The sequence below is a fragment of the Trachurus japonicus genome, chromosome 10 (assembly GCF_045865225.1).
Source record: "Trachurus japonicus isolate A0001 chromosome 10, Traja_1.0".
Lineage (NCBI taxonomy): Eukaryota > Metazoa > Chordata > Actinopteri > Carangiformes > Carangidae > Trachurus > Trachurus japonicus.
In genome coordinates this window covers 15,736,602-15,761,289 of record NC_140916.1, presented here as the reverse complement: position 1 = coordinate 15,761,289, position 24,688 = coordinate 15,736,602, and the positions used below count along the sequence as shown (strand labels likewise).

Genomic DNA, 24,688 nt, shown 5'->3' with positions numbered 1-24,688 from the left:
AGTTAATAGATAACTGGATAACTGAAAAATTAAAACAAAAAAAAGTATCTACTTTTATGTTTGGTGTTAAAGCAGATATCAGTGGAATGTTTTTGTTAATATAAGTCCTAAATAGTCCTATTTTCCGTCAGCAATCACTTACATGAAGTATTTCAGCCTAAACACGAGTCTCTCCGTCACTCTGCTCTGCTGTAACCCGAGGAGAAAATTTTCCTTGTGGGATACAAGTGTTATCCAATGAGGGGAGAGAACGGCATGAAGGGCTGTGTGTGCAGCCAAGGGATGCGCGTGAATGTGGTGACGTAGCACGAGGACCAATTGATGCCTGACAAGGGCGGGGGCTGCTAACTCATGGTGCGTTCAAGGAAACTCGTACTTTGTGTTTTTCCTTCCTGTGAAGTCATACCAGTTCGATCTGGTACGAGTTCACGGGTCGGAAGTTACGAGTGGCCGTTATAGGGAACTTTCACAGACAACAGGACGGTAAAAACACGAGCTACGGGTTACCTGGAACGCTACCAAGTCGTAGTTGTGACTTGAAGCTGTAACTTACGGTTTCAAAAGCCTGCCTTGAACACAGCATTAGCCGAAACGGCCGTGCCACTGATATCTGCTTTAAATAACATCATAATTAATAGGAAGTCAAATTAGCCCGTGGAACATGGTCATACTGTATATCTTATAGATACTCTCATTTATTTTCTTTAACTTTTCATAATCAGAAAATCTTGTACAGGATGTCAACTATATGTAATTTAAACAATGTTGCAAATAGGTGAGAATCCTGTTTGTTTAAAATAAGTTATTCATGTTAACAAGCAGCGACTAACTGAGCAACACCTCTCTTCTCCTCTGCACTAAAGCTTCCTTTTAATACCGTCCAGTCAATGACAAGTTTATTGCAGTTGCCCTGTTCAGCTGACCGTACATAATCCAGTTCAGACTTAGCACATGAATTTTCAAAAACATATTGCCATTAAGTGATTGACTGGAGGGGGGAGCTGTTAAGCATGAAGGAATAATGTTGGATTAAACTTTTTTTTTTTTTATCACATGTGAGGATTGAATTTCACTACCACCTTTGTATAAATACGACAAAACAGACAAACTGTAGAATGCAAGACTGTAGAAATGTAAAAATGCTTCTGCTGCACTTGTCCACTTTTTTGATCAGTAATGCTCAATGTCCCTCGAGAGCTATTGTGACGCATTAAAGGGATACTTCACCCAAAATCGATAATTCACCAATTTTCTGCTCACCGTCATGCCAAGGAAGGGTTTGGAGAACTTTCGGAGTCATCAAAACGCTTTTGAAGTTCCAGGGGGGCGTCCGGCTGGCAACGGGTTTTCATATAACGGCGACAGATAGAGTTCACTTTTGAATCGTCCAAAACACACACTATGAAACATCCAAATACCTCCATACTGCTCGTCCGTACTGACCCAAGTGTCCTGAAGCCGCGTCATGAAAAAGTTGTAGGAAAAAAATTATTTGATCTCTGTTTTTAGCCTTGTTGTAGTAGTAGCTCCCAGTGGCTCTGTTGATGTTTGTGCACATGCACGAGATTTGCTGCGAGATGTTCTTCCGTGTCACGATCGTACATCCAATGGTTTACAACGACGAACGAACATCTCGCAGCAAATATCACGCATGCACACAAACACCAACAGAGCCACAACAAGGCTAAAAACAGAGATCACATTATTTTTTTCCAAACTACTTTTTCATGTTGCGGCTTCAGGACACTTGGGTCAGTACAGACGAGCAGTATGGAGGTATTTGGATGTTTCATAGTGTGTCTTTTGGATGATTCAAAAGTGAGCACAATCTGCCATCATTATATGAAAATCCGTTGCCAGCCGGACCCCCCCTGGAACTCCAAAAGCGTTTTGATGACTCGTGCCTTCCTTGGCATGACAGTGAGTAGAAATGGTGAATTATCGATTTTGGGTGAAGTATCCCTTTATGACGGAGCGAGGCTTTAAATTCTCATCCGCATTCGTGAGGTGCTAGATAATATTTGGAAAGAGCTGCTAATATCATAGCAATAAGGTCACTCAGTTTTATTGAGTGTATTACAGTCAGATTATGATTGTTCTCCTTTGGATAACAAATGTACCAGTAAGCTATGGAAAATGTCCTGTTGCTTTTTTTATGTTGTGGAATAACGGCCATTGAGGCATCTTGCAGGCAAAGATAATTTAATGAAATTAGACTCATGTTTCAGCGGAAGAATTCAGTTTGATGCTTCAAAGAGATCCAAACTCACCACTGTGCCTTTAATTCAATTTTAGGAAAGAGATGTTTTAAACTCTGTGCTCAGTGATTGAAATCACGTTTTTGTTTTGTTTCAGGGTTTTTTTTTTACAGTGAATTTGTGTCCCATGAGCTCCACACGTCACTGCACAGACAAACAATTACACACACACACACACACACACACACACACTGAGCACATGTGCTTTTCTCTGCTATAAAATCAGGCCAAAGATGATTCAGTTTATGTGCTATAGAAGTCAGCCAAAGATCAATTTCATTAACAATTCGGCAGAGCTGAGGGGAAGTTTTGTGGCAGCATTAAATCACACAAGCAATGCAATATGAACCGCAAGTTTCTTTTAGGAGATGAGTGACATGGACCTACAGACAAACAGAAATGCATGTTGAACCGCAGTCTATGGATTGATATGAATATTTCACCTGCTGTAGCCTAAAATGTATCTGTATCAGGTTTACATCTACATAAAAATCAGTTCTATCAGCTTGAATGTTTCCTATACACAAAAAATATTCTAAATATCCATGTGACAGCAAACACTTGTGATAATGAAAAGATTGGCTGACTCCATGAGAGCAGCCGACTGATGAGCAAATGCTAATCAGCGGTCTTTTGACTCCGTCTAATTTCCTCTTCTCCTTCTACCCATGTGCTCCCTCCCTCCAACTTTCTCTCCGCTTGACACTCGGCTTGCCAGGTTGAAGTCACAGCCCACATGACTCATGATAACATTTTATCCACGTGGGAGTGCGAGGGACACACAGGTAGAGGTGCTGCACCGCGTGTTGGCTGCCGAGCAACCTCATGCGCAGCAGCCAGGAAGCACACAGCAGCACGTGTGTGACACCAGATACTGTAAACATTTTGTATTTTTCCTCTTTAATCTATAATGTGAAGCAGGAAAATTACCTCCCACGCATCTTGCCTGCTGTCGTCTTTCACAACAGTTTGTTCTGTGTTGTGTTGCAAGGTCACCTCGTAACACTCTTGAATATCTGTGAGAAAAAAACAAAAACAATAATGAGCTTTTTTTTCTTCTTCTTCTTCTTCATTTGGATCACAACAAACATTAGATGTAAGCGGCTTTTCTCAACTGCGTAATCATTATATCTTGTTCATAACTTCCCCTAAAGTGCACTGCTTTGGTTGTGTGTGCTAGAAACTGCTAATCAATCATGGACACACTGGGAGATGTCTGTTTTCCTCTGAGGTGCAGCGGGTGCAAACGTGGGGGTGGGAGTCGTCTGTTTACATGGAAGCTGTGCCTCCACATTTGCAAGTGCTCCTCTTATCTCGCCGCTGAACTATATGACTCAGGTACCGACCATGTAAATCATCAAGTCGCCTTCTTAGAGGCCCACATTATGATATTTCCTACAACTTGAACAACATGCATTGCACAAACACACATACACACACAGCACTTTTTGATTCTTTTACTTCAACATCATCACAGACCCAATTTTACTTCCAGTCTCTTTGCATTGAAGCTCCATTTTATGGGGAGTTGAATAAATGTACACACTGCCCCCTAGTTGAATAGTGGGAAATTCATAACCTGTCACTTATTTTTGACTGAAGCCCAGGAGAAATAAAGTTTGATTTCATAAAAATTATTCCTTGAACTTTTACATGAAAGTCATGTATGATGATATTTCAAACTTCAAGTAATGTAACTTTAATACACATCTGTAGTTTTAGCAGTAGCATACTAACAATGACAACGCTAACATGGGAATAGCATTAGCCTAACAAGCATAAGTAGTGGACAAAGTGAAAATATGAACCGATCATAGTCTTGAAAAGTTAATGATTGAAAACCCAATGTCTACATTTCATTTCACACAGTGATCAACTGACTGATGAACTAACCTAATATCTTAACATATCCCCTACAGTGTGTACGAGTTGACCCTAAGTGCAGGGGTACTCGAACGTATGCCAGTCTTTCTCAAGTAGCTACCACAAAGCACCATGGGAGTAACACAATTAGTATTGACATCTCAACATGTTCCTCCGCTCCTCCTCCCTCCGTTTAAAGTTTTCCTCTTCTTTTCAGATTGAGCTCCTCTGCTCTCCTCTCGTCTCTACTCATCACCTCTTGGCTCATTACACACCCATGTCCTGTGGTCACCTATTGAGTGGCAGCCATTTGACGAGAATGCACTGGGACAATTTTGCTGATGTCACACACACACACACACACACTGGGACTGGTTACTGCACTGTTGGCATAAAGGGGGTTGGTGGAGAGTTCATCAACTTCCCAAAAGTTCAATGTCAGGGCGAGACGGTGCCACATCTAGGGAAAGCTGATACATTTTGAACATGTTTAGTTTTTTCTCTATTAACAATGTGAATCTTTTGTTGAAACAGAGACACAAAGAAAGTTCTTCTCTGCGTGTATATGTGTGTGAGACAGAGAGATAAGAGTCAATACGTCCCAACAAAGCACCAGGAGAACAAAAGTGTAAGAATGGAGCATGTGACTCATCACTGTGTCTGAATACGGAGGAGTGGAGCCATGTGTGGGCAGAGGAGTTTGTTGCCCAGCTGACTAAAGAGCATCCTCACTTACACAAACTCTTATATACATACAGACACACACATCCAACCTGCCCAGCTAACATTATAAATTATTCTGCTTATAAAATATCCACTGTGTACATAATCAAACCATAAACAGTGTAGTTTGCTAGACTAGAAAAGGGCTGCATACAGTTGTAGTTAATTTACCATTCATGTCAATTCTCTGGTGAAAACCGGTTATGAATACAAACTTAGTGTTTTGTTTATATTTTAAAATTATTGCTGTCACACCAGATAAGAAATAAAATATAGTTTATGCAGTCTAAATTTCAATTTTCATCGCAAAAACCAAGAGTGTCCTGACTTTTTGAAAATACAAAGAACAGTTTGCTCTTATTGTCACTCTCGTTTGGGAAAATATCTGGTTTTCAAGCTGATCAATTCATCACCGATAGATCACCGGCTGGTCACTAACTTTGTCATTTGGTGTTGGGCAGATAATAGTGCTCGTCCAGCCACTGAAGCTGGGAACAGGGTTTTTGAGACAGGAAAGTTGATGACTGTAAAACCAAAATAATAAGCTGAAGGCAATAAAAACCTATATAGTAGTGGGTGACAACTTTCATGTCTTTTAAGTAATTTGGCCTATTGTTCATATAAAGATACTGATTATTTCAGCGTCAAATAAACTTGAAGTTGTTGTGTCTGTTGAGTCGTGCAGGATCTGCTCTTCAGCTGCATCTCAGACACCTGGCTTGCTTTCACACAACCAACACTTCTAATTACATCGTTCATCTATTTCTGGCTGAAGTAACAAGACAGAGAAAAGTGCTCGATCAGGTCTTAATGTGTTCTAATATCAGGATTCACAGTAACACAAAGTACAGAGATTTTTTTTTTTTTTTTTTGCTTTTTTTTTTTTACATCTGTGACTTTCCAAAAAGATTTTCTGAACTGTTCCAAACCTCGCAGCCGACCACATAAATTCCTGGCCATGAAACAAAATACATATTCCAAGCCCAAAGTCTCTTTCACAGGACTTTACTCCCAGATCTCTTTTTGATGCTGGGACTATTTTGGGACTGACTGGTCAGAGCACTGAGCCTTTTTGTCACAGTCATAGGGGGTTTTCCTGCACCTTCTCCCTATCCTACAAAGACCCTGCATGCATGCACGGATCAGCTTGTTTGTGTGTGTTATAGGCCTCCTCTATTCAATTGGACTGGAGTCATCTTTGTATTGCCCGCCTGGGTGAATCATATAGAAAAACAAATGTGGTGCCTCTGGTTCTTTACATGGTGATGAGCAACCCACAGCTCACTACAATAACACATTCAGGGAAAAATAGCCCACAATTTCAAGGCAGGGCAAACAATTCACCCCCCTTGTCACTGCCTCAATAAAATATTCCCCAGGCATTTATGGTCCTCTGTAATTTAACATGTGTTTGTCTGTATGTGTGACCCAGCTCCCTGTGAGCACGCACCCCACCATGCCCCCCCCATCCACACACCCTCCCCACTGCATATTTGTACACTGGAACAAAAGGGTGGATGCACAGTTAAGGCAACCTTTGTTCGTGACTGTGCAACCATGCAGACATCCAATCAAGTTGCCAGTGCAGAACCTTCCCACACTGCATCAAACACCTCTTTACTTCCCACAGTGCATCAAAGTCAGAGAGATCCCCCACAGACAAACACTGTACTGTGATGTTGGCAGATCAGCGTCTCCAAAATCGTTTAAACAGCAGTTTTTCAATCACAAAGCTTCTCACCTGATCACCAATTTTTATTTTATTTTTTTTTAAACACGCTCATCCATCCCTGCTCGTGAAGCTCTCCACTTAACGGCCCACCACCACAACAGCGACACAACAGAACCAGTTCACATGGCACCAAGCGCACAAGGCAAACAAAACAGGGCAGGATAAGAGGATGAGTAATGTTGATACTGCACTGTATTCCTATTTGTCTTGTGAAGCACACGCTCCTCCACACTGCCTTTTCTGATGAGAACCACATGTTGAACAGAGGGTGAAGCCTCATTGGCCCCACACCTGACCAGCACCAACCACAGGCCTCCTCCTCCTTCCTCTTCTTCTTCTTCTTCTACTTCTACCCTCATATGCTCTTTAGATGAACCATAAAGCCAGGAGAGTGGAGAAATCGGCTTGGCGTAGCAGCCCACAGCACTTTATTTTCCTGTTCGCTTCTGGCTCGAACCTGATTGAACATTCTTTGTGAGGAATGTTTGGAATCCTGATTTGGAAAGATAATCCTCTCCGAGTCTCCCTCACTTAAACAAATAACAAAGTAGATTGCTTTAGTAATAGTTACTAGATTAAAAGTATGCCTAGCATCAAATTATTACACAAATACCAAATACAAATACAAATAATTCATGTGCTCTGTATACTAACTTACTGCAAATGTCTGATAAATAGCTGTCTGAACATAATCCAAAATAGTGCTATTACTGTAAGATATGGATGATGCCTGAGTGTTTTTATGGCTTGGCTCCTTCAGAGACAGACAGAAGTTTAAGTCCCCTCAAAGCTGGAAGGACACCAGAGCACTGCTCAAGGACGTTTTAGCAAGTTTAATTTTTAATCACGCTGAGAATGAGTCCTTGGTCAAGGTGAAAATGCTGATTAAACTAGTTCAAATTGTGAGCATAAAGATGTTATATAAAGATACTTCTTTGTTAAACAGTTGCTTTTTAGCTGACTAATTCAAAGAGTCAGCAAGTCTGGTTTATAAAGGCTGAGAGTCTACAGCCATGGCAGCAGCTCTGTGAGCTTGTACTCAGGCACAGCAGTGCTTTGAGTTAAATACTAACATCAGCACAGCGACATGCTGACAGGTCTGTGTAATGTTTTATCATGTTTCCATCATCTGAGTTTAGCATGCTGTCATACTAACATCTGCTGATTGTTTTACAATACAAAGCATCCCTATGGCTGATGGGAATGTAATTTGTTTCTGCAGGTATATGACCATAAAAAACAACGACAAAGTATTGGATGAATGAACATTTTGATCTTGTGATGAAGCTACATGAAATGTAAGAGCATCAAGGGTCAGTTATTCAACCTGTGGAAGGTGTAAAAGGGAAAGTCAGGTGATAACCAAGATGATCAATAGTGCTCATCCTCTAAGGACCGTGAATATATTTAGAAAATGTTGTGCCAGTTGAGATATTTCACTCTGAATCCAGTTAGTGGAGTGACTGGCTGTTTAGTATGAGGGAAACAATAACAATACTTTCTAATGTTCTTGGTTCGGAGCGCAATGAGAGGAAGACCCTTCAACCTGAAGGATGGGATTCAAGACTGTGATTACAACCATCTGTCCTACTGAAGTGTCCTTTATTAACACAGCCTACAATGTGTGGCCCTTTGAGGACAGCACATGCTCGAATTAACCACTTTGTGGCTATTAGGAGTTAAAGGAAATGGAGAGTTCAGGCAGTTGCAAATCATACAATTTCCCAGAGATGGCTGATAAGAACGGTTAACTGGTTCAGTAACATCAGAGTTCACAGCCGAGCGGTGATCACAAACCTGATTAAAGGTAATTGCCACATTGATGATCATGATCATGAAAAAAAAACACCCAAACTTAAAGCAGAAGTAAGTGATATATTTGTGTTAATATAAGTCTTAAATAGTTATATCTTCCGACAGCAATCACTTACATAGAGTGTTTGGACCGAAACACGGGTCTGTCAGTCACTCTGCTCTGCTCTGAGCCGAGGAGAAAACATTTATCGTATCCTACAGTTTTTATCCAATGAGGAGAGAGAACGGCGTGCAGGGCTGTGTGTGCAGCCAAGGGATGCGCGTGAATGTGGTGACGTAGGGACGAGGACTGTTATGGTGCGTTCAAGGCAGCCTGTAACTCGTGTTTTTCCGACCTGTGAAGTCGTACCAGTTCGATCTGGTACGAGTTCACGGGTCGGAAGTTACGAGTGGCCGTTATAGTGACTTTCACAGGTAAAACAGGTCGGAAAAACACGAGTGGGTTGCCTGGAACGCTACAAAATCGTAAGTTGTGACTTGAAGCTGTAATTTACGGTTTCAAAAGCCTGCCTGGAACGCAGCATTAGCCAAAACGACCGGATCGCTTACTTCTGCTTTAAGGGAGCTTTTGAAATGGAGGAGCAGTTTTGTCCTCTTTTATATGCATATAATCTTAATACCTCACTATCTCTTGCTCTGTTGTCCTCTTCAATAAAACAACAACCATACTGTAGTTCTTCAACTGCGCACTGAGCAGCCCTCCCCCCTCAGATCCCCAGCAGGGAAGCAGCAGTAGGTCAGCAGTAGCAACGGCAGACCCAAGGGCAAGCATCATTATAACATGGCTGTGGTAATTAGAAGCACCACTTAACCACTGATTAAACTGAGGTAACGTGCTTTATCTGGATGTGAAGGTTCACACTGCCCCTTGCATGAGCCTTTTTAAGAAAAAAACAAATTAAACACCAAACCTGTCATTGAGGTGTAGCTGGTTACTGTATGATGACTAACAGATAAACTTCAGATGAGTTGCAGTAGAAACTATGCACACTGCAGGATTAGTACCAGTTTAGTCAGCAACAGCTTCAGTAGATTACTGCTGCTTTCTGGTAGTGGTGAATCAGCTGTTTCAGTTTTTATGAGCAATGCTGTGTTGACATGAGGTCATGAAATATGTGTGGCAACAGAGGCCATTTTGTCAAAGGAAAGAGAAGAATAGTAATTTCACAGTGTGACACGTCTGAGGTTATAAAAACTCTAGACTATAGATAGACTGTGTTGTGCGAGTCTTTATTGGGATTTCATTACAATCTGAGTATGTTACCGAGGGGGGTATACAGCAAACCTTTGTGGGGAGAACTGAAAGGCCTCTTTCATAAGACCTAATTGGGAAACATTTAGACTCAGTTAACTTCCCACACAAATTAATACAACCTGACTCTGTCTACATCCTGTGTGTGCCGGCAGCCAATCACACAATAACAAAAGCAAAACACGCAAAAAAACACAAAACTTTCTTCCTCACTCAGAGGGAAAGGGGGTGTGCACAGGACAAGTTATTTAGAAAGTTTGCCCTGAGAGAACTTTGATGCAACTTCAGCTCTGTTTTTTGAAAAAAAAAAAAAAAAACTCCCTCCTCCAAAAAAACAAGCAGTTGTGCGTTGTTTTTCTTACCAAGTAGGGCTTGGAACAGCTGGCTCCCCAAGATGGCAGACACTTTACCCACGTTGGTCTTCAGAGTCTGCTCCTCCGGACTGGTCAGGTTGGCCTGGTACTGTCTGAGCAGCCCCACTGCCCGCTCTGTGTCTGCCCCCCAAAAATAAAGACATATCTCAGGACAATAGTAGTAGAAAGCAAATGAAGCTTTAGCAATGCCCTCAGTTGTAAATTGTTTTGGTTTGAAGCGTCTGCCAAATGAGTAAAGATGTATATAATGTACTATTCATCATATTGCTCTTACAAAGCACCTAAAACAGCAACATCTGTTCTCACTGCTTTTATTTATGATTAAACTACAGATTATTTGAGATTTCAATCATTTCATCTATACAATGCCAGGAAAAAGGGGAAAATACCAATAAGTTGGTTCCCAGAGCCCTATAAATATCTTGTCTAGTCGAGCCAACTTTTAAAAAATCCAATGATATGTTGAGTTGGCAACAATAGGGTTACGCAAACACATAAAAATAAAAAAGATAATCATATTTGAGGAGCTGGAACCAATTGATGCATCATATATCCCTGAGATTTAGAGAAAATAACAAAAGATAATCAAATGCAGCTCATGTAGAAATACAAGAGAGATATAAATGTTTGACTGCAACATATAGTAATGATTTGTATTCGTCTTGTAGCCAAATGCAGCACTGCTGTTATATTCTCCTGCACAGCACATTAAAGGTATTTTTCTCTTGCAACAGGACTGTGCAGCTGGTTGTTGAACCCGGTGGGTGGTGAGGAACACAGCACAGAGATGATGCACATCATGGAGGTAAATCTACTACTTCACAGTTTCCTACCTGTTCTTGTACATTCTGGTCTAAAGAGAGAGTTAAAAAAAAAAAAAAAAAAAACTCAGACACTGCTCAGTACACTGATGCCCGGAAGTTGCACAATTTCCACTTTTAGGATTTAATCTTTTTTTTTTTTTTTTACTATAAGGACAAAAAAAAGGTGATTCTCTAGGGATTATAACTGAGGTTAGTGGGTCAGTGAAAAGCTGTGAAAGTAATCTAATGTAGTAATGAGCTGGCATTAACCTAAAAACTTAACTTTAGCGGAGGGTTACTCTAAAACTTTGTCACGTTAGGGAGCTGAAGACGTAACTTAACGGTACTTACCATATTTATGAACCATGCTGTGGCCAACTCGAGAAAGTCATGAAGGTTACCGGTTTGACGGGAGTGTTTTTTCTCTTTTTTCTTATTTATTAAGAAGAAAATAATTAGAGCAATAAAGCCGGATAATTACATAAGAGAGCAGAACTGCAGCTCCTTCTTCACAAACAAGTGGAGTGTTGAGTTTTGAATCCAGTCGCTGGACACTCCCCGTCTGTCTGTCTGAACTGTGGCTGCGGTCAGCAGCTCAGATCCACACCCACTCACTGAGCTCAGCTGTGACAAGGGCAGATTGTTTACTTCATGACAACTTTCCACAAGTTTTTTTGGGGGGGCAAAACGACCCCGGAGTGTGACATGTTAGCTACTCCTCCTCCTCCTCCTCCACCTACTCCTCCTACACACGCGCGCGCGCCTCGCCTTCAACGACCCCTTGACGCAGCTTTATCGTGTCACTGAAATATCAGTATTAATGACCAATTAATATCAGCTGTGCCACCTGCAGTTGTCTTACTGGTGCATGTTGCACAGCATCGTGTGTATTTACCAGGATGTCGGTGGAGCTGTCTGTCGTCCATGGTCAAAATATCTCCTCATCAGATTCAAGTCGTTTTCTAGTTTTCTTCCTTTTTCTTTGCATTGTGTGCCATCTAGTGGTGCGTTGAGGCGGTGATGGGAAATCACAGTTTAAAGGGATTTTCCACACAAGCCTTTGAGGAAATATCTAACTTTACTTGATGGTGTATGGCTCCAGAGGGAGCTGTTTTAATCCCGATAAACAAACTAGACTCTTGGTTATGTCAGTGTCTGCTTTGTATGGAGGTAGATTTGACTTAAAGTTGTGTGAACAGGCTGTAGACCAGTGAGTAAATGTAAAATCTATATACTGTATATATATATATATATATATATATATATATAATAAATAAAACACAGGCCTATCTTGTGGCAGAACATTTCTCAAAGATCATGTCCCAGATCTTGCAGGACATGAAGGGAGTATTATGCCAAATTAGTATATTCTAACCCAAATGAATTAGTTGCATTATGGGTAATGTAGGCCAAGTTTTCACCTAGTAGAGAGATGTGTGGAAGGTAAAGAGGATATGATCTCTCTTCTCCCCCTACCCTCTACTTTCCCTATTAAGATAAGATTTCTGCTTTTAGATGTTTTATTACCGAAAGTGCCTGGAACCCATCACAAAAAATATTCATACATTCTCTCATTGTATTATTGTTCAAATTGTAGTAAAATAGATTTGTGCTTTTTTTTTTATTGGAACCCACAGGAACCCACCCAATAACATCTGGGGGTGTCTGAACAGCGCCTTGAGAACCATTACATCAAACAATCAATCTATTAACAAGAAAATAATTATTAGACTCATTGACAATGAAAATGATAATAATACACATTAATCAATGGAAGCACTTTAATAAAGAACAAAGTAGTACAATAAAAATAAAACAATCAATGTAGAACTTCCCGCAGGATCCCAAAACACATCAGTAGTTCATACAGTAAATGTTGGGTTAAAATGTTAAATACACAAGGCACATCTTTACTGCTTTATGATGACACCATGAAATGCCTTAACAATGACACATTACCCCACCTACATCGTACATTGCAATGTTTCAATCAGATAAGAGCTTCATATTTCAGTACCGACGGAACAAAGACCAAATCCTGATTTAAAGACAAGACAAGACAAAACAAAACAAAAAACCCACACAACTCTCATGGCTTTGTAATACAGTGCATGGAAATTCACATTACTTGTTTTTCGTCCTGATTCAAGTCCAAATGATGGTGGTAGTAGTGCAGACGAGGATGTATGGAGCTGGACACCATCAAGCTACCCAGTGGGTAAGAAGGGATACTGTTCGTTCTTGTTCCAGGCTGAAATATTGTTTCTTTGACTCTCTGTGTCTGTTTGGAGTCACAAAAGTCAAAAAAGAAAGCAAATGAAGGGACCCATGTCATTAATCACATTTAAAACAGGCTTATAATCAAGTGTCTTGTTATGGTTAATGAATAATTCCCTAATGACTTATACATGCTTATGAATGGTTGAGAAAAACAATTGGTTGGTCAGGTTGCAAAAAAATTGTTATCCCTTGACACACATAGCATGTAGTAAATCATTTTTTGCAACCTGACAACCTCAAATGTGTTTTTATTGATGGGTTAACAAAACAACCTATAGACCTTTAGTAAACAGTTGGAAAACAGTACCAAAATGTTGTGTAAAGTTACAGACAGTAATAATTTTGTCGTTCAAGTGATGTTATACAGTGATGAATTAAACCCCCAAATAAACAATAGCTTGGATTAATATGACCTCTTTTCTAGAAGTGGAAATTAGAGATTGACCAACATCAAATCATCACCGACCTATCACCCCGAGAACATGTGTGCAACACCCAGATGTAAACCATGTAAATCACAGTATGTAGTATCTTTTAGTGTCATTATTGTTAATACATTAAGTAGAAGTGAGAGTTAGTAGGTTAGTTGATCAACAGAAAAATTAATCTGCAGCTATTTTCCAAATAAATTAAAGCAGAAGTAAGTGGTCCGGTCGTTTTCGCTAATGCTGCGTTCCAGGCAGGCTTTTGAAATCGTAAATTACACCTTCAAGTCACAACTTACGACTTTGTAGCGTTCTAGGCAACCCACTCGTGTTTTTCCGACCTGTTTTACCGGTGAAAGTCACTATAACGGCCACTCGTAACTTCCGATCGGTGAACTCGTACCAGATCGAACTGGTACGACTTCACGGTCGGAAAAATACGAGTTTCCTTGAACGCACCATAACAGTCCTCGTCCCTACGTCGCCACATTCACGGCGTCCCTTGGAGGATCATTGGATAAAAACTGTAGGATACGATAAATGTTTTCTCCTCGGCTCAGAGCAGAGCAGAGTGACTGACAGACCCGTGTTTCAGACCAAACACTCTATGTAAGTGATTGCTGTCGGAAGATATAACTATTTAAGACTTATATTAACACAAATATATCACTTACTTCTGCTTTAACACAAATATATCACTTACTTCTGCTTTAAGTAATTTTTCACACAAAGTCCAAACTTTTTCTTTTTCTAGGTTTTCTGATAGTGAATGGATAATGTTCAGGTTTTGGACAGCAAATCTGAGATTAAAATTTTATGGACTAAATGATTTATCGATAATTGTGAAAATAAGCTGCAGAATAACAAGTAATTAAATTCATTAGTCGCAGACTCAGCTTTAAAATATTAAAAATCTAAACTGACAATACCTGCTCTGTGATACAAACAGTACGTTTTCCTGGTAGAAACAGTGATGTTGATGAGTCAGTCTATTCACCTTCATAGAGATTTTTATACAACAGACACTAAATGTGTACAGTAAACATCTGCTGAGCTTTACCTCTGGAAGATGTAGATACCAGCCATTATCAGAAGAGATAAAACATCCACTGAGATCCATATTTTTGTGTACGTGCTGTGTCCCTGAAATACACAAACGCGCCCAAAGGCAATGACACGGTCAAGGTGTGTCACACAACACCTGCATGAACTTGTTGACTTTCAGAGCAATGTTTGATTGACAAGTATTTAGTGCTATGGTGGTAGCAAAGTGAACAGAAAGAGAAGTGAAACAATAGCAACTTTATGGCTCACCATGACCCAGTCGGGCCGGTCCATGTCTTCTAGCAGATGGCAGGAGTTGGTGGTAACAGAACTGGCCCCAGCACACCACAGCAGAGAGAAGAGCCATCGCTCATTCACCACCCACAGGTTAACTGTAATATTGCTCCTGGTTAGGTTTCTGACAGATATAGACACAGTGAAAGGTAATGGATAATTTTAGTACAAAATATATTCTTAGTGAACAAAGAGACATAACAAGAATTTACATACATACAGATTTACATAAAACATAAATCTATGGGAAGCAGAAGAGTAAATATGGTTGTATGCAGGTGTATACGTGACAACTGTGTGTATCTAGGTGTGCATATGCATGTCATTGTATGTTGTATGTTATGTCTTTTCTTCTTTTTTGAATATATAGACGTGGGTCATATATTCTCCCATATATAGAAAGTGATTAAAAAACATTGTATGTGTATCTTATCTTATCTTATATAAATATAAATATGATGAATATAAATATGTAGAGAACCTGCATCATGATGCAAAGACAGCAGTCCATGTACAGTAAGTTCATTTGTTGCACTTGTTCAAAACATGTTGCTACACTTCTTTTCAGTCTTTGGTTTTTTAATGGTTGATTTGTTCATTTAAACACACAGGGATTGGGACATTATTTTGAATCACATTCCCTGGAAGCCGATCCCGTCTAACTATGTTCTGTGCCAGCACTGTGCCTCAGCATGCAATACACACACTATTTTAATTAACACGCTACTATGCCTCCTGGCACGACCGCTGAGATGATTTGGGCATATTTCTTTCATCTAAATGTTCTCACCTAATTTTATCTGTCTTCATCTTGCTGTATTTCACATTCAAGTGGTCTCCCCCTTTAGCAAGCATTTCTTCCTCATTGTCATACACCTGGATGAAACCTGGAGCTGTCACTTTTACAATTGCTCTTTCCGCTGGAGGAAGCCACAGGATCTATAAAAAAGGGAAAAAAAACTAAACTAAATGTGCTATCAAGAAATATCTTTATCAGTTTAATATAATTCTATTTAATTTAGACTCACCAGACTTGGGTCAATACCAGAACTCAAGATGGTGCTAACGGTGTCGTTTGTATCACTTTCCTGATCGGGACTATACAGGTCAAATAGGACAGAGATGTTGTTTTGCTTGGCGAGGTTGAGAAGCTGAAGTAAGGAAGGTATTCTCTGATTTCTAGCTGTCTCCTTGTCCTCCTCTGAGAGCTGGGACACTGAACGGAAAGGGTCCGTCTGCAAAATTCAACAAACAGCATGTGGAATAACACTACTGGACATAAACCTTTGTGAGTAAGTGTTTAGACTAGATATTTAACCCTCACCTTTACAAACCATTCACCTGCATTCAGGCGCTGCAGCTCCTCCCAGGTGAGGTTGGAACTGCTGGTGAAGCTTTCCTGTGGAAACTTCTCTTTAACGTCCGTCGTTCTCAACAAAAACTCTGACTTGTTGTCATGCATCAAGAAGGGAACTCTGTCCTTACTGAATTAGAGAAACAGTGAATGTTAGCACCCAAAAGTTGTATTCAGTCATTTATGATTATACTCATTGACCTCTGTGGTATGAAATTTCAAAAATAGCAGCATTTTCTATATCAGTTGGTCTTTGTTTACCTCCTTTTCACCTTGTTTCTCTGCCATCATTAACTTGCACATGTGCTGTGCAAGTTAATGTGCAAGAAAGGAAAGCTTGACAGGTGTAGCAATAGAAATTATACAGTAGCTGCTGCGCAGCGATGGGTCGGGTCCGGGCTATTTCTTGGCAAATTCTGAGCAACAAACAGGAGAATAGGAAGACAGGACAGTTGACCTTAAAATGCTCATTTTGCACCAGTTGAGGATTGAACCCACAACTTCTGGAACCAAAGACTGTTGTCTATTGCACTGAACTAATGGGCAAGTGGCAATTCAACAGTGGCTTCACAAATTGAGTAAGCCATTCACTGTCGTGCAGGCAGATTTGAAACCACTGTAAATAGAAAAGTCAGTTTTTGAGGTAAAATTCTGATATGTATTTGTCAAACATCATCTACTATGACTCTAAGATCTTGTACATTTGTTTAACAAAGATCACCTGGTATTTTGATGTGTTATCATCAATTCCCTTGTTGGGTCTTGAACCCACAACCTCTGACACCAAGAACCAGCTCCTAACTCATTTTTTTTCAGGAAGATTGAAAATGTATTTAGCAAGAATTGGATGGTGTATGTTTACAGTCAAACGTTTTCATGCACTGTAGGCAAAATTTTTGGTAAATCAAAAATCAGAGAAACAAGTTTTATGGAGGACAGTCTGGAGATGGTCTCTAGCAAGTTTTGTGACAACTGAGCAAAAATTGTGGGAGGAGATACATTTTAAAGGTTTTGCTTATTAAAAAAAACTGAGTGATGGACTTCATAATTTGTAATAAGTTTAAGTGGACAAAAGTTTCAGCAGCATTAGGGCTACATTTTGGTGAAAGTTGCAAAACTGTAGCATGTACCGTTGGTTTGATAGGAATTTGAGAGTTGAGTAAATGTGGCATGGGACTGGACCTTTGTGCAACGTTTGGTGAGTTTTCGCCCATGGGAAGTAGGATTTCCTCGGAGGAAGAAGAAGAAGAATTCCTAGCCTAATTAATGCTGGTGAGAGTTTAGCAAATGGTAATTTCATGGTGCTATAGGGCTGTCGCAATCATGTGTGCTACCACTTCAAATGCTGTTATCGTTAGCTGCTAAAAAGCCTTTTATACATGAAGCCACTCTCACTGTACCTGAGCTGCACGTCCGTCTCAAAGGCTTTCGCGCCGCACGCGATGCTCTTGTTGAACGACATCATGGTGTTCTCTGGGGCCAGCTGAACACAGCGAGGACAGATGGGTGAGACACACTCATGTGCTTGAACTCTACACTACCCTAAAGCTGTGTGAACACACAACCCTATACAATGTGTTTAACTGAGCTTAGTGGTGGTGACCCAGGAGCAAAGCAAACAGGGCAGCAGCACAGCATATGGGGCCCTCACATGATCAGAAATCAGTTCACACCTGAGCCAGGGGTAAAACATTGCAAATCAGTGAACAGAACATAACACACTATATGTTATTGCATGTGACAGGAGATAATGATATTTACATTGAGTATTTGAGTCCCTTTTTCTGTTTGCATGGTTTCAATTTACAGAGATAGTTTGACGTTTAGGGAAATACACTTACTGGCTTTCTTAGCGAGAGTTATATGAGAGACTGACACTTTTATATCTCTTCATAAGATATGAATCTATTGCCCGAAGACACGTATCTTGGCGAAAAGAATAAAAGTAGGGGTGTGTTTCTACGATAAAAACATTATCTAGTCTAATGCTTAAAGCAGAAGTAAGTGGAATATTTGTGTTTATATAAGTCTTAAATAGTTATATCTTCCGACGGCAATCATATATATAGTGTGTTTGGTCTGAAACACGGGTCTGTCAGTCACTCTGCTCTGCTGTAAGACGAGGAGAAAACTTTCCTTGTATCCTACAACCTTTATCCAATGAGGAGAGAGAACGGCATAAAGGTCCTCTCTGTGTGTGCAGCCAAGGGATGCGCGTGGATGTGGTGGCGTAGGGACGAGGGCGGGGACTGCTAACTCCATCGGCTGACAAGAAGTTAGCCAAAATGACCGGATCGCTTACTTCTGCTTTAAACTTAAAGGGATAGTTCAACATTTTGGCAAATTGGCCCATTGCCATAATCGCTATAGTCATAGCAGTAGGTTCATTACCTTTAATTGTAGGTGTAAGCTATTTTCAGTACGGCGGAGCGCAGCAGCTGGCTGCTCAGAGCTACGCTATGGAGGCTAAGGGAATTTCTTGGTTTCCCTCATTAAACTCATCAAATTCAACATCCCAAAACTCCACAGCGCTTTTGTAGACAAGTTGTGACCTGCACAACCACCACGCTATGAGATAATGACGGAACGATACGAAACGGAGCCGTTTTCGAGGTAAATACAGGGTAAATACGGAGACTGCTTGCTGAAAAACTGTCCCTGAACGCAACGTGCATCAGCGGTTTTGTATGAATTTACCTCGAAAACGGCTCCGTTTCGTATCGTTCCGTCATTATCTCATAGCGTGGTGGTTGTGCAGCTCACAACTTGTCTACAAAAGCGCTGTGGAGTTTTGGGATTTTGTATTTGATGAGTTTAATGAGGGAAACCAAGAAATTCCCTTAGCCTCCATAGCGTAGCTCTGAGCAGCCTGCTGCTGCGCTCCGCTGTACTAAAAATAGCTTACACCTACAATTAAAGGTAACGAACCTACTGCTATGACTATAGCAATTATGGCAATGGGCCAATTTGCCAAAATGTTGAACTATCCCTTTAAATTAAGTTAATCACCTAAATGAAAACATGTCAAAAACATAAGAGTAAAAATGACAAACACTAAACAACACTGTGAGAGATGGACCATGTATGAGTCTCCATGTAAGGATGCTCACCATCGGTGCACCTCTGTGGCCAATGAGCTTTGGTTTCTTGGGTAACTCACTCCACTCTATCAGACAAGGAGAGCGAATGAACAGGGGACACAGGTAGATGACTGCCGACACCACTACAAAGGCCACGGCGATAAGGACCTTAGACCCTGCGGAGAACAAGAGTCAAATGAGAAGACAGACCCCTGAAGCTGTTTGCACATCCATCAGTTTGAACAGAGACCTGCGCAGCAGCGTGAGTAAATCGTGGGTGTTACTGATGCAGTGGTGGTTACATAAATATTTCACCTGTCATATACTTGTTGTGTGTTTGTACTCATTTCCCGTGCAGGCACCCACATTTCACTATTTGTATATTTCTGTACATTGTTCATGTTACATGCAAATTACTGTAGTCATTCTCAGTGAAGTTTGAATGTGGGTTTCATGAATAAAACACTTCCTTATTACACAGTAAGGAAAAAACCTTTAGCCCATGATACATGACATCAATGAATGTAAACCAGTGGTAGTTTACCTTAGAGGTATAGTTCAACATTTTGGCAAATTGGTCCATCGCCATAATCCCTGTAATTTTAGGAGTAGGTTTGTTACCTTTAATTGTCAGTGCAAACTATTTTTAGAACGGCAGAGCAGAGCCGCGAAAATAGCTTGCACCCACAAACCTACTCCTACACCTACTCCTAAAACTATAGGGATTATGGCAATGGGCCACTTTGCCAAAATGTTGAACTATCCCTTTAAGATTGCAACGTTAATAAGATTAACATATCATTGGAATAGCTACATTCTGCTTAACACAAGACTGAATGAATGGGTGGATGGATGGATGGATGGATGGATGGATGGATGGATGGATGGAAGTTAAGGAAGGATGCATGGGTGGGTTTCAGTGCTATCTGATCCAGATAGTTCATCTACCTTGAAGCAGTTTTCCTGGTCAAAGACAAATTAACCTTATTTTTGCATAATAAACTACAGTGTTTTTGCAAAGCAGTGATAACGTTTATGTCAGGTGAAACATTGTGTCTCTTGGCAGTGTTGTAACTGCTTGTGAGCCGTGACTCAACAGTCATGCCAGACACATACCAGTCTTGGCTCTGTGGTATCGCTGGAAGACAAACGGAATGAGCAGCGTCAAAGCTCCAACGGCGCCAAACTGCAAGAAAGGAGCTGTGGCCTGCCAAGAGGCCGACACAGGGCACGTCAAAAACACAGGTGAGCTCAGAATACTTTTCACAGTGGATTTCAGCCATTGACAAAATGTTCAAAATGTTTCCGTACCTCAAGCGACAGAGGGACGGTTGGCCATTCTTTTGACCACTGGAGGCTAATCCCAGTGACCCCACAAGCGATGAATATTACACCAAGAATCAGTAAGATCTGTACAGAGAAAAAAGCAATTATGACTTTCAGAAATGTTACTACCCTGAATAAACTATATAACTGGAAAAAGCTGGGCAGGTATATGTTTACAACACCTTGTGCAGCCAGTGTAGGTCCAGCTGTTCTCCTATGGCCACTTGGAACAGTGCAAAGAGCTGAAATCAATTGTGCAAATTATAAAACATGAAACTGCATCAATGGCCTCTTACTCTGTGGTTTAGGGATGATGTTTACACACTTCAAAGCTAAGCTAAACAATGGCTATTCTATGTTTTTCATGTAGCAGCATTACCCATTCCCTCGCCAGTAATTAATCACTCCCATGGACAATTAGCTTTAACATCTTCCGACTACAATCCAACGCCACAACATCAACGGTGCATTCTCACCAGCAGCAGGACGCAGTAGCTGGTTACCACCGCAGAGATGATGATCGCCACCATGAACCAGTTCACCCATCGCTTCAGTTTTTGGAAGCCCTGCCTGATAATAGAACAAAAGAGGGCAACACAAGGTTAGCAGAGTAGAGGTCATCAATAAAGAAAGAAAAGAAAGGGAAAGAAAAGAGAGGATTCTGGGCTTTTGTGACGGATTCAATGTGGGCCGTGTGTGTGCATGCATGTGTGTGTGTGTGTGTGTGTGTGTGTGTGTGGATGTTTGCGGATACTCACCAGTTAACATCCTCGCGGTCATTAAAAGTTATCAGACAAATGTACAGCCAGCAGAGAGAAAGTAGGGAGACCAAAGAGACAATTGAGAACCAGCAGCATGCATGCTAAAAGAAAAAGAACAGGTGGACTATTATTTGTTTGGATTATAGAAGCAATGATAATGATAATTTATGTGCTTGTCTGTGAGGAAGTGAAAGTCAGAGTCTGTGTATGTGTACGTGTATGTGTTTGTGAAATGCAGATGGATTATATTGTTAAGGCAGATGGAACAATTCCAACATTTTTTCACAGCTGGTTTTGCACCTTGCACGATACCCTGATGGTTGAACACAAACAGCACACCTCAGGTTTCCAGTTTATTATTTCGGAGCAAAATTATAGACTGCCACCATCCTCCCCTCCACCGCACCCCACTTCATAATCCTGTTCTACTCCGTAACAAGCCTGTTAGGACCTGTGAGTTGACTTATTTTACTTGGCACACAAATGCATTTTCGGCATTTTAATCATCACTTCATTTCCAGGGCTCTTTTTTTCCTACTAGAAGTACATCAGTAGAGTTATCCACTTCATTTTTTAAATGCATATAAAAGACAGGATTCGTGTCACAGGGTCACTCATTGGCAAATATTTTATATTTCTAAATTCAGTGCAGAGGAATGTTAATCCCTGCCTACAATCATTTGTAAAGGTTCAGTGCTCAGGGGAAGTACATGAGAACCTGACAACTGAAATCACACATCACAGCTCAATCCAGAGAAAAGATGAGAACATCTAAATCAACACACTAATGGCCATTTAGAAACAGCTATGGATCAAAATACTTACTGTTTTGTTACGTCTACTGGGGGTCCTCCAGTGGCAGCTATACAAGCCCCTGCTGCAAACTCTGCAACAGCTATTTTCTTTAGACATCACTTCTCTTTCATTCACAGCATAGAGAGAGACAGATCCTGTTCTGTGCAATCCGGACACCTGATGCACGCAGGCTGAAGAAGGGAGGAGGGAGTCGGGCTTTTTCTCTGGATGCCGAGGAGAGGCCCGATTTCATTCACTTCACTGGACCTATGAGAGCAGGAGGGGGAAAAAAGACGACTGTGATAGAAAGCAAATGGGAAGAAGAGGAGGAGGGGGTGAAGTTCCTTTGGGTATTAAGGCACCCACTGCTCAATAGCCTACTCAGTACAGGCTGTGTGCAAAGGGGGGAAGGCTACAGCCACTGGAAGCATTTACAATGGCCGACACCACGGGTTATAGAGAGTGGTGCACAGACTGGCGTGAGAGCGAAGTCACACTGTTCAAGCCTTTGCATCACAAACAGCTTCAGTGACAGGCACATCCACGCACAGAGAGGGGGGGTGGAGGAAATGAACTGAGTGAAAGTGAGGAACAACAGTTGATACAATAAGAGACAGCGAATCTTGATGGACATAGATAATGACTGGAGCTTACAGTTTAGATTGCTTGAAATGTACAGCCCATTTCCAATGCAGTAATGTGAGAAAGGGGTCAGATCAGGTCCTTAAACAAGTCAGGACATCTCATTTTGTTTGTGCCAGGTTTTAATCCTGCAGTTAAACAACACTGGGAAATTTACAACGGACTGTCACTCATCAACAAGACACACTGAGGAAAAAAACAGTTTCTCGTTCAACTTGATTTGACTTGGAGATTTTCCAACTTTTCCGTGTCTGCTATGTTCAGTTTTCTCTACAGCAGGAGCTCTAATTAGCTAGGACATAAGTTGTGTCTTAAATGACATAAAATGGAATTATATCCTATCATAAAGTAATGTGTTTCTTAAGAGCGTCTTTGGGGAGGTGTTAATGTCACAGTCATGAAACACAAGACAAATTGTGTCAGTGTGCAAACTGAGCTGTGACCAGGAAGCATTAAGCCTGAGCTGAAGGTTGAGCAACCACACTGTTCAAGGGCGATAATACAACAAAAGAATAGGAGTAAGAATGTCCCCATTACAATTAAAGAACAATTCAATAGTTCTTCATGGTTGAGAGACTCACAACACTGGCCTTTTTATTGCTAACACACTGGCTGGAAGACATCACTGTTTATTTGATGATACTTTAATTGCCGCGCTAAATTCCCAACTTGGACTTCAGCACACTTAATGCATGCTTCAAAGTACAAGGACAGAATTTCATACGATGTCTAATGCATTAAATAAATGCAGAGGCATTATCAAGCAGATTAAAAGATGCACACCTAGTGCATTTATAGCCTATCATTTACATTTACAGCACAAGGTGTAATGAGGAACAAAAGTGTAATGTGTGCACTGCTGTGTCAAAACTGATGAGAGATAAAATATCCAATCATACTTTCATATTACATAGACTTGATATATGCTTAATAATCACATAACTAATCCATACAGTATATCTGTATTAAGTTAAATCTAATGTGCAGGGTTCACAGGTGTAGCCATCATGTGATTAAAGGAAAAGAAAATTACAGAAACCAGGGCAAGAAATTAGTAATGTTTAAGGGGTGATACATATACAACATAGACTAACACATACTGTATATAGGCTATAATACATTTAAAAAAATACACGTCTTTTTAGTTGTGAAAAAAATAATAAGTAGGCTATTAATTTACCTTTTATTTTCTTGCTTTTTTTTAATACAGAGGATTATGATGATGATGACGAGTAGACTGATTGAAGCTTCACTTTAATTAACATGTAATTTTAAGTGACACGAGACCATGTTGCTCCAACCTGTCCGCTTTAAGCATCCTTAATAATGTCCAAACAGAAAATGTGATTGTCCTTGTCCACGCGTATTTCTTCATTAATCGTTTAATCCTTCCCATAGGAAACAAAAACCCCATTACATTTACCCCTCGGAGCTAAGGTGCACGACTTAAGGTGCTTAACCTAATTCAAAACATTCTGCGACCACAACAAGTGACTCACCTCCAATTCCCATTTAAAACCTCCGTCTCTTTGCTCACGCAGTCCGCGCGCTTCTTTGCTCTGCTCGTCTCCACTCTCGCATCCTCATTCACTGTCCGCATGAGAAAAAACTCCGCATGAGAAAAAAAAAACTCCACATGAATGAAGAGGGTGTAACAAAAAGGGAGAGGGAGGATCCAAAGACGAGTTCACTCAGGTGCGGGACCTGCAGGGGATTGACAGTTGAGCCTGTGTGTGGACAGGTGTTATTGACATGAGGACATAAACTGTCCCATGTAAAGATACCAAGGTGTCGCCTTTTACAGGGTATAGCTATAATATACAAATGCTGACATACTGATACACTTAATCATATACAAAAATCAAAT

General features: G+C 40.6%; 2 protein-coding genes across 8 annotated transcripts in view; both read right to left on the bottom strand.

The window, feature by feature from the left end:
- Positions 1 to 11,558, bottom strand: part of dlg3 (discs, large homolog 3 (Drosophila)) — an 80,892-nt gene extending 69,334 nt beyond the window's left edge. For 3 of the 5 annotated variants that reach the window (XM_085789542.1, XM_085789545.1, XM_085789540.1), the window contains exons 1-3: positions 11,172 to 11,545; positions 10,006 to 10,137; positions 3,189 to 3,274 (exon numbers count right to left, since the gene is read on the bottom strand). In XM_085789542.1, coding sequence (XP_085645668.1) covers positions 3,189 to 3,274; positions 10,006 to 10,137; positions 11,172 to 11,187 — 234 coding nt within the window. In that variant the 5' untranslated portion in view covers positions 11,188 to 11,545. Of the gene's footprint in view, positions 1 to 3,188; positions 3,275 to 10,005; positions 10,138 to 11,171 lie in introns of all 5 variants that reach the window. The other 2 variants (XM_085789544.1, XM_085789546.1) reach the window with 2 other exon arrangements.
- Positions 11,559 to 12,586: 1,028 nt separating this feature from the next.
- Positions 12,587 to 24,398, bottom strand: gdpd2 (glycerophosphodiester phosphodiesterase domain containing 2). Of its 3 annotated transcripts, none has more exons than XM_085789535.1 (16): positions 24,321 to 24,398; positions 22,210 to 22,446; positions 21,382 to 21,485; positions 21,100 to 21,193; positions 20,806 to 20,865; positions 20,609 to 20,707; positions 20,414 to 20,504; positions 19,328 to 19,473; positions 17,618 to 17,700; positions 16,188 to 16,347; positions 15,892 to 16,098; positions 15,654 to 15,802; positions 14,840 to 14,987; positions 14,586 to 14,668; positions 14,455 to 14,483; positions 12,587 to 13,101 (listed from the first exon to the last, which is right to left on the bottom strand). In XM_085789535.1, exons 2-16 carry the CDS (start codon positions 22,294 to 22,296, stop codon positions 13,028 to 13,030), a joined length of 1,614 nt encoding a protein of 537 aa, XP_085645661.1. In that variant the 5' UTR covers positions 22,297 to 22,446; positions 24,321 to 24,398; the 3' UTR covers positions 12,587 to 13,027. The 3 variants fall into 3 exon arrangements, with proteins under 3 accessions (XP_085645661.1, XP_085645663.1, XP_085645662.1); XM_085789537.1 differs by having other exon boundaries at positions 22,221 to 22,446; XM_085789536.1 differs by lacking the exon at positions 14,455 to 14,483.
- Positions 24,399 to 24,688: the final 290 nt, after the last annotated feature.

Coding starts and splice junctions, on each gene's coding strand:
- gdpd2 (XM_085789535.1), bottom strand. CDS start 22,296: ATGTCTAAAGAAAATAGCTGTTGCAGAGTTTGCAGCAGGGGCTTGTAT. Junction 21,194..21,381: donor GACCGCGAGGATGTTAACTG/GTGAGTATCCGC, acceptor TTCTATTATCAG/GCAGGGCTTCCAAAAACTGA. Junction 19,474..20,413: donor ATACCACAGAGCCAAGACTG/GTATGTGTCTGG, acceptor TGTTCTCCGCAG/GGTCTAAGGTCCTTATCGCC.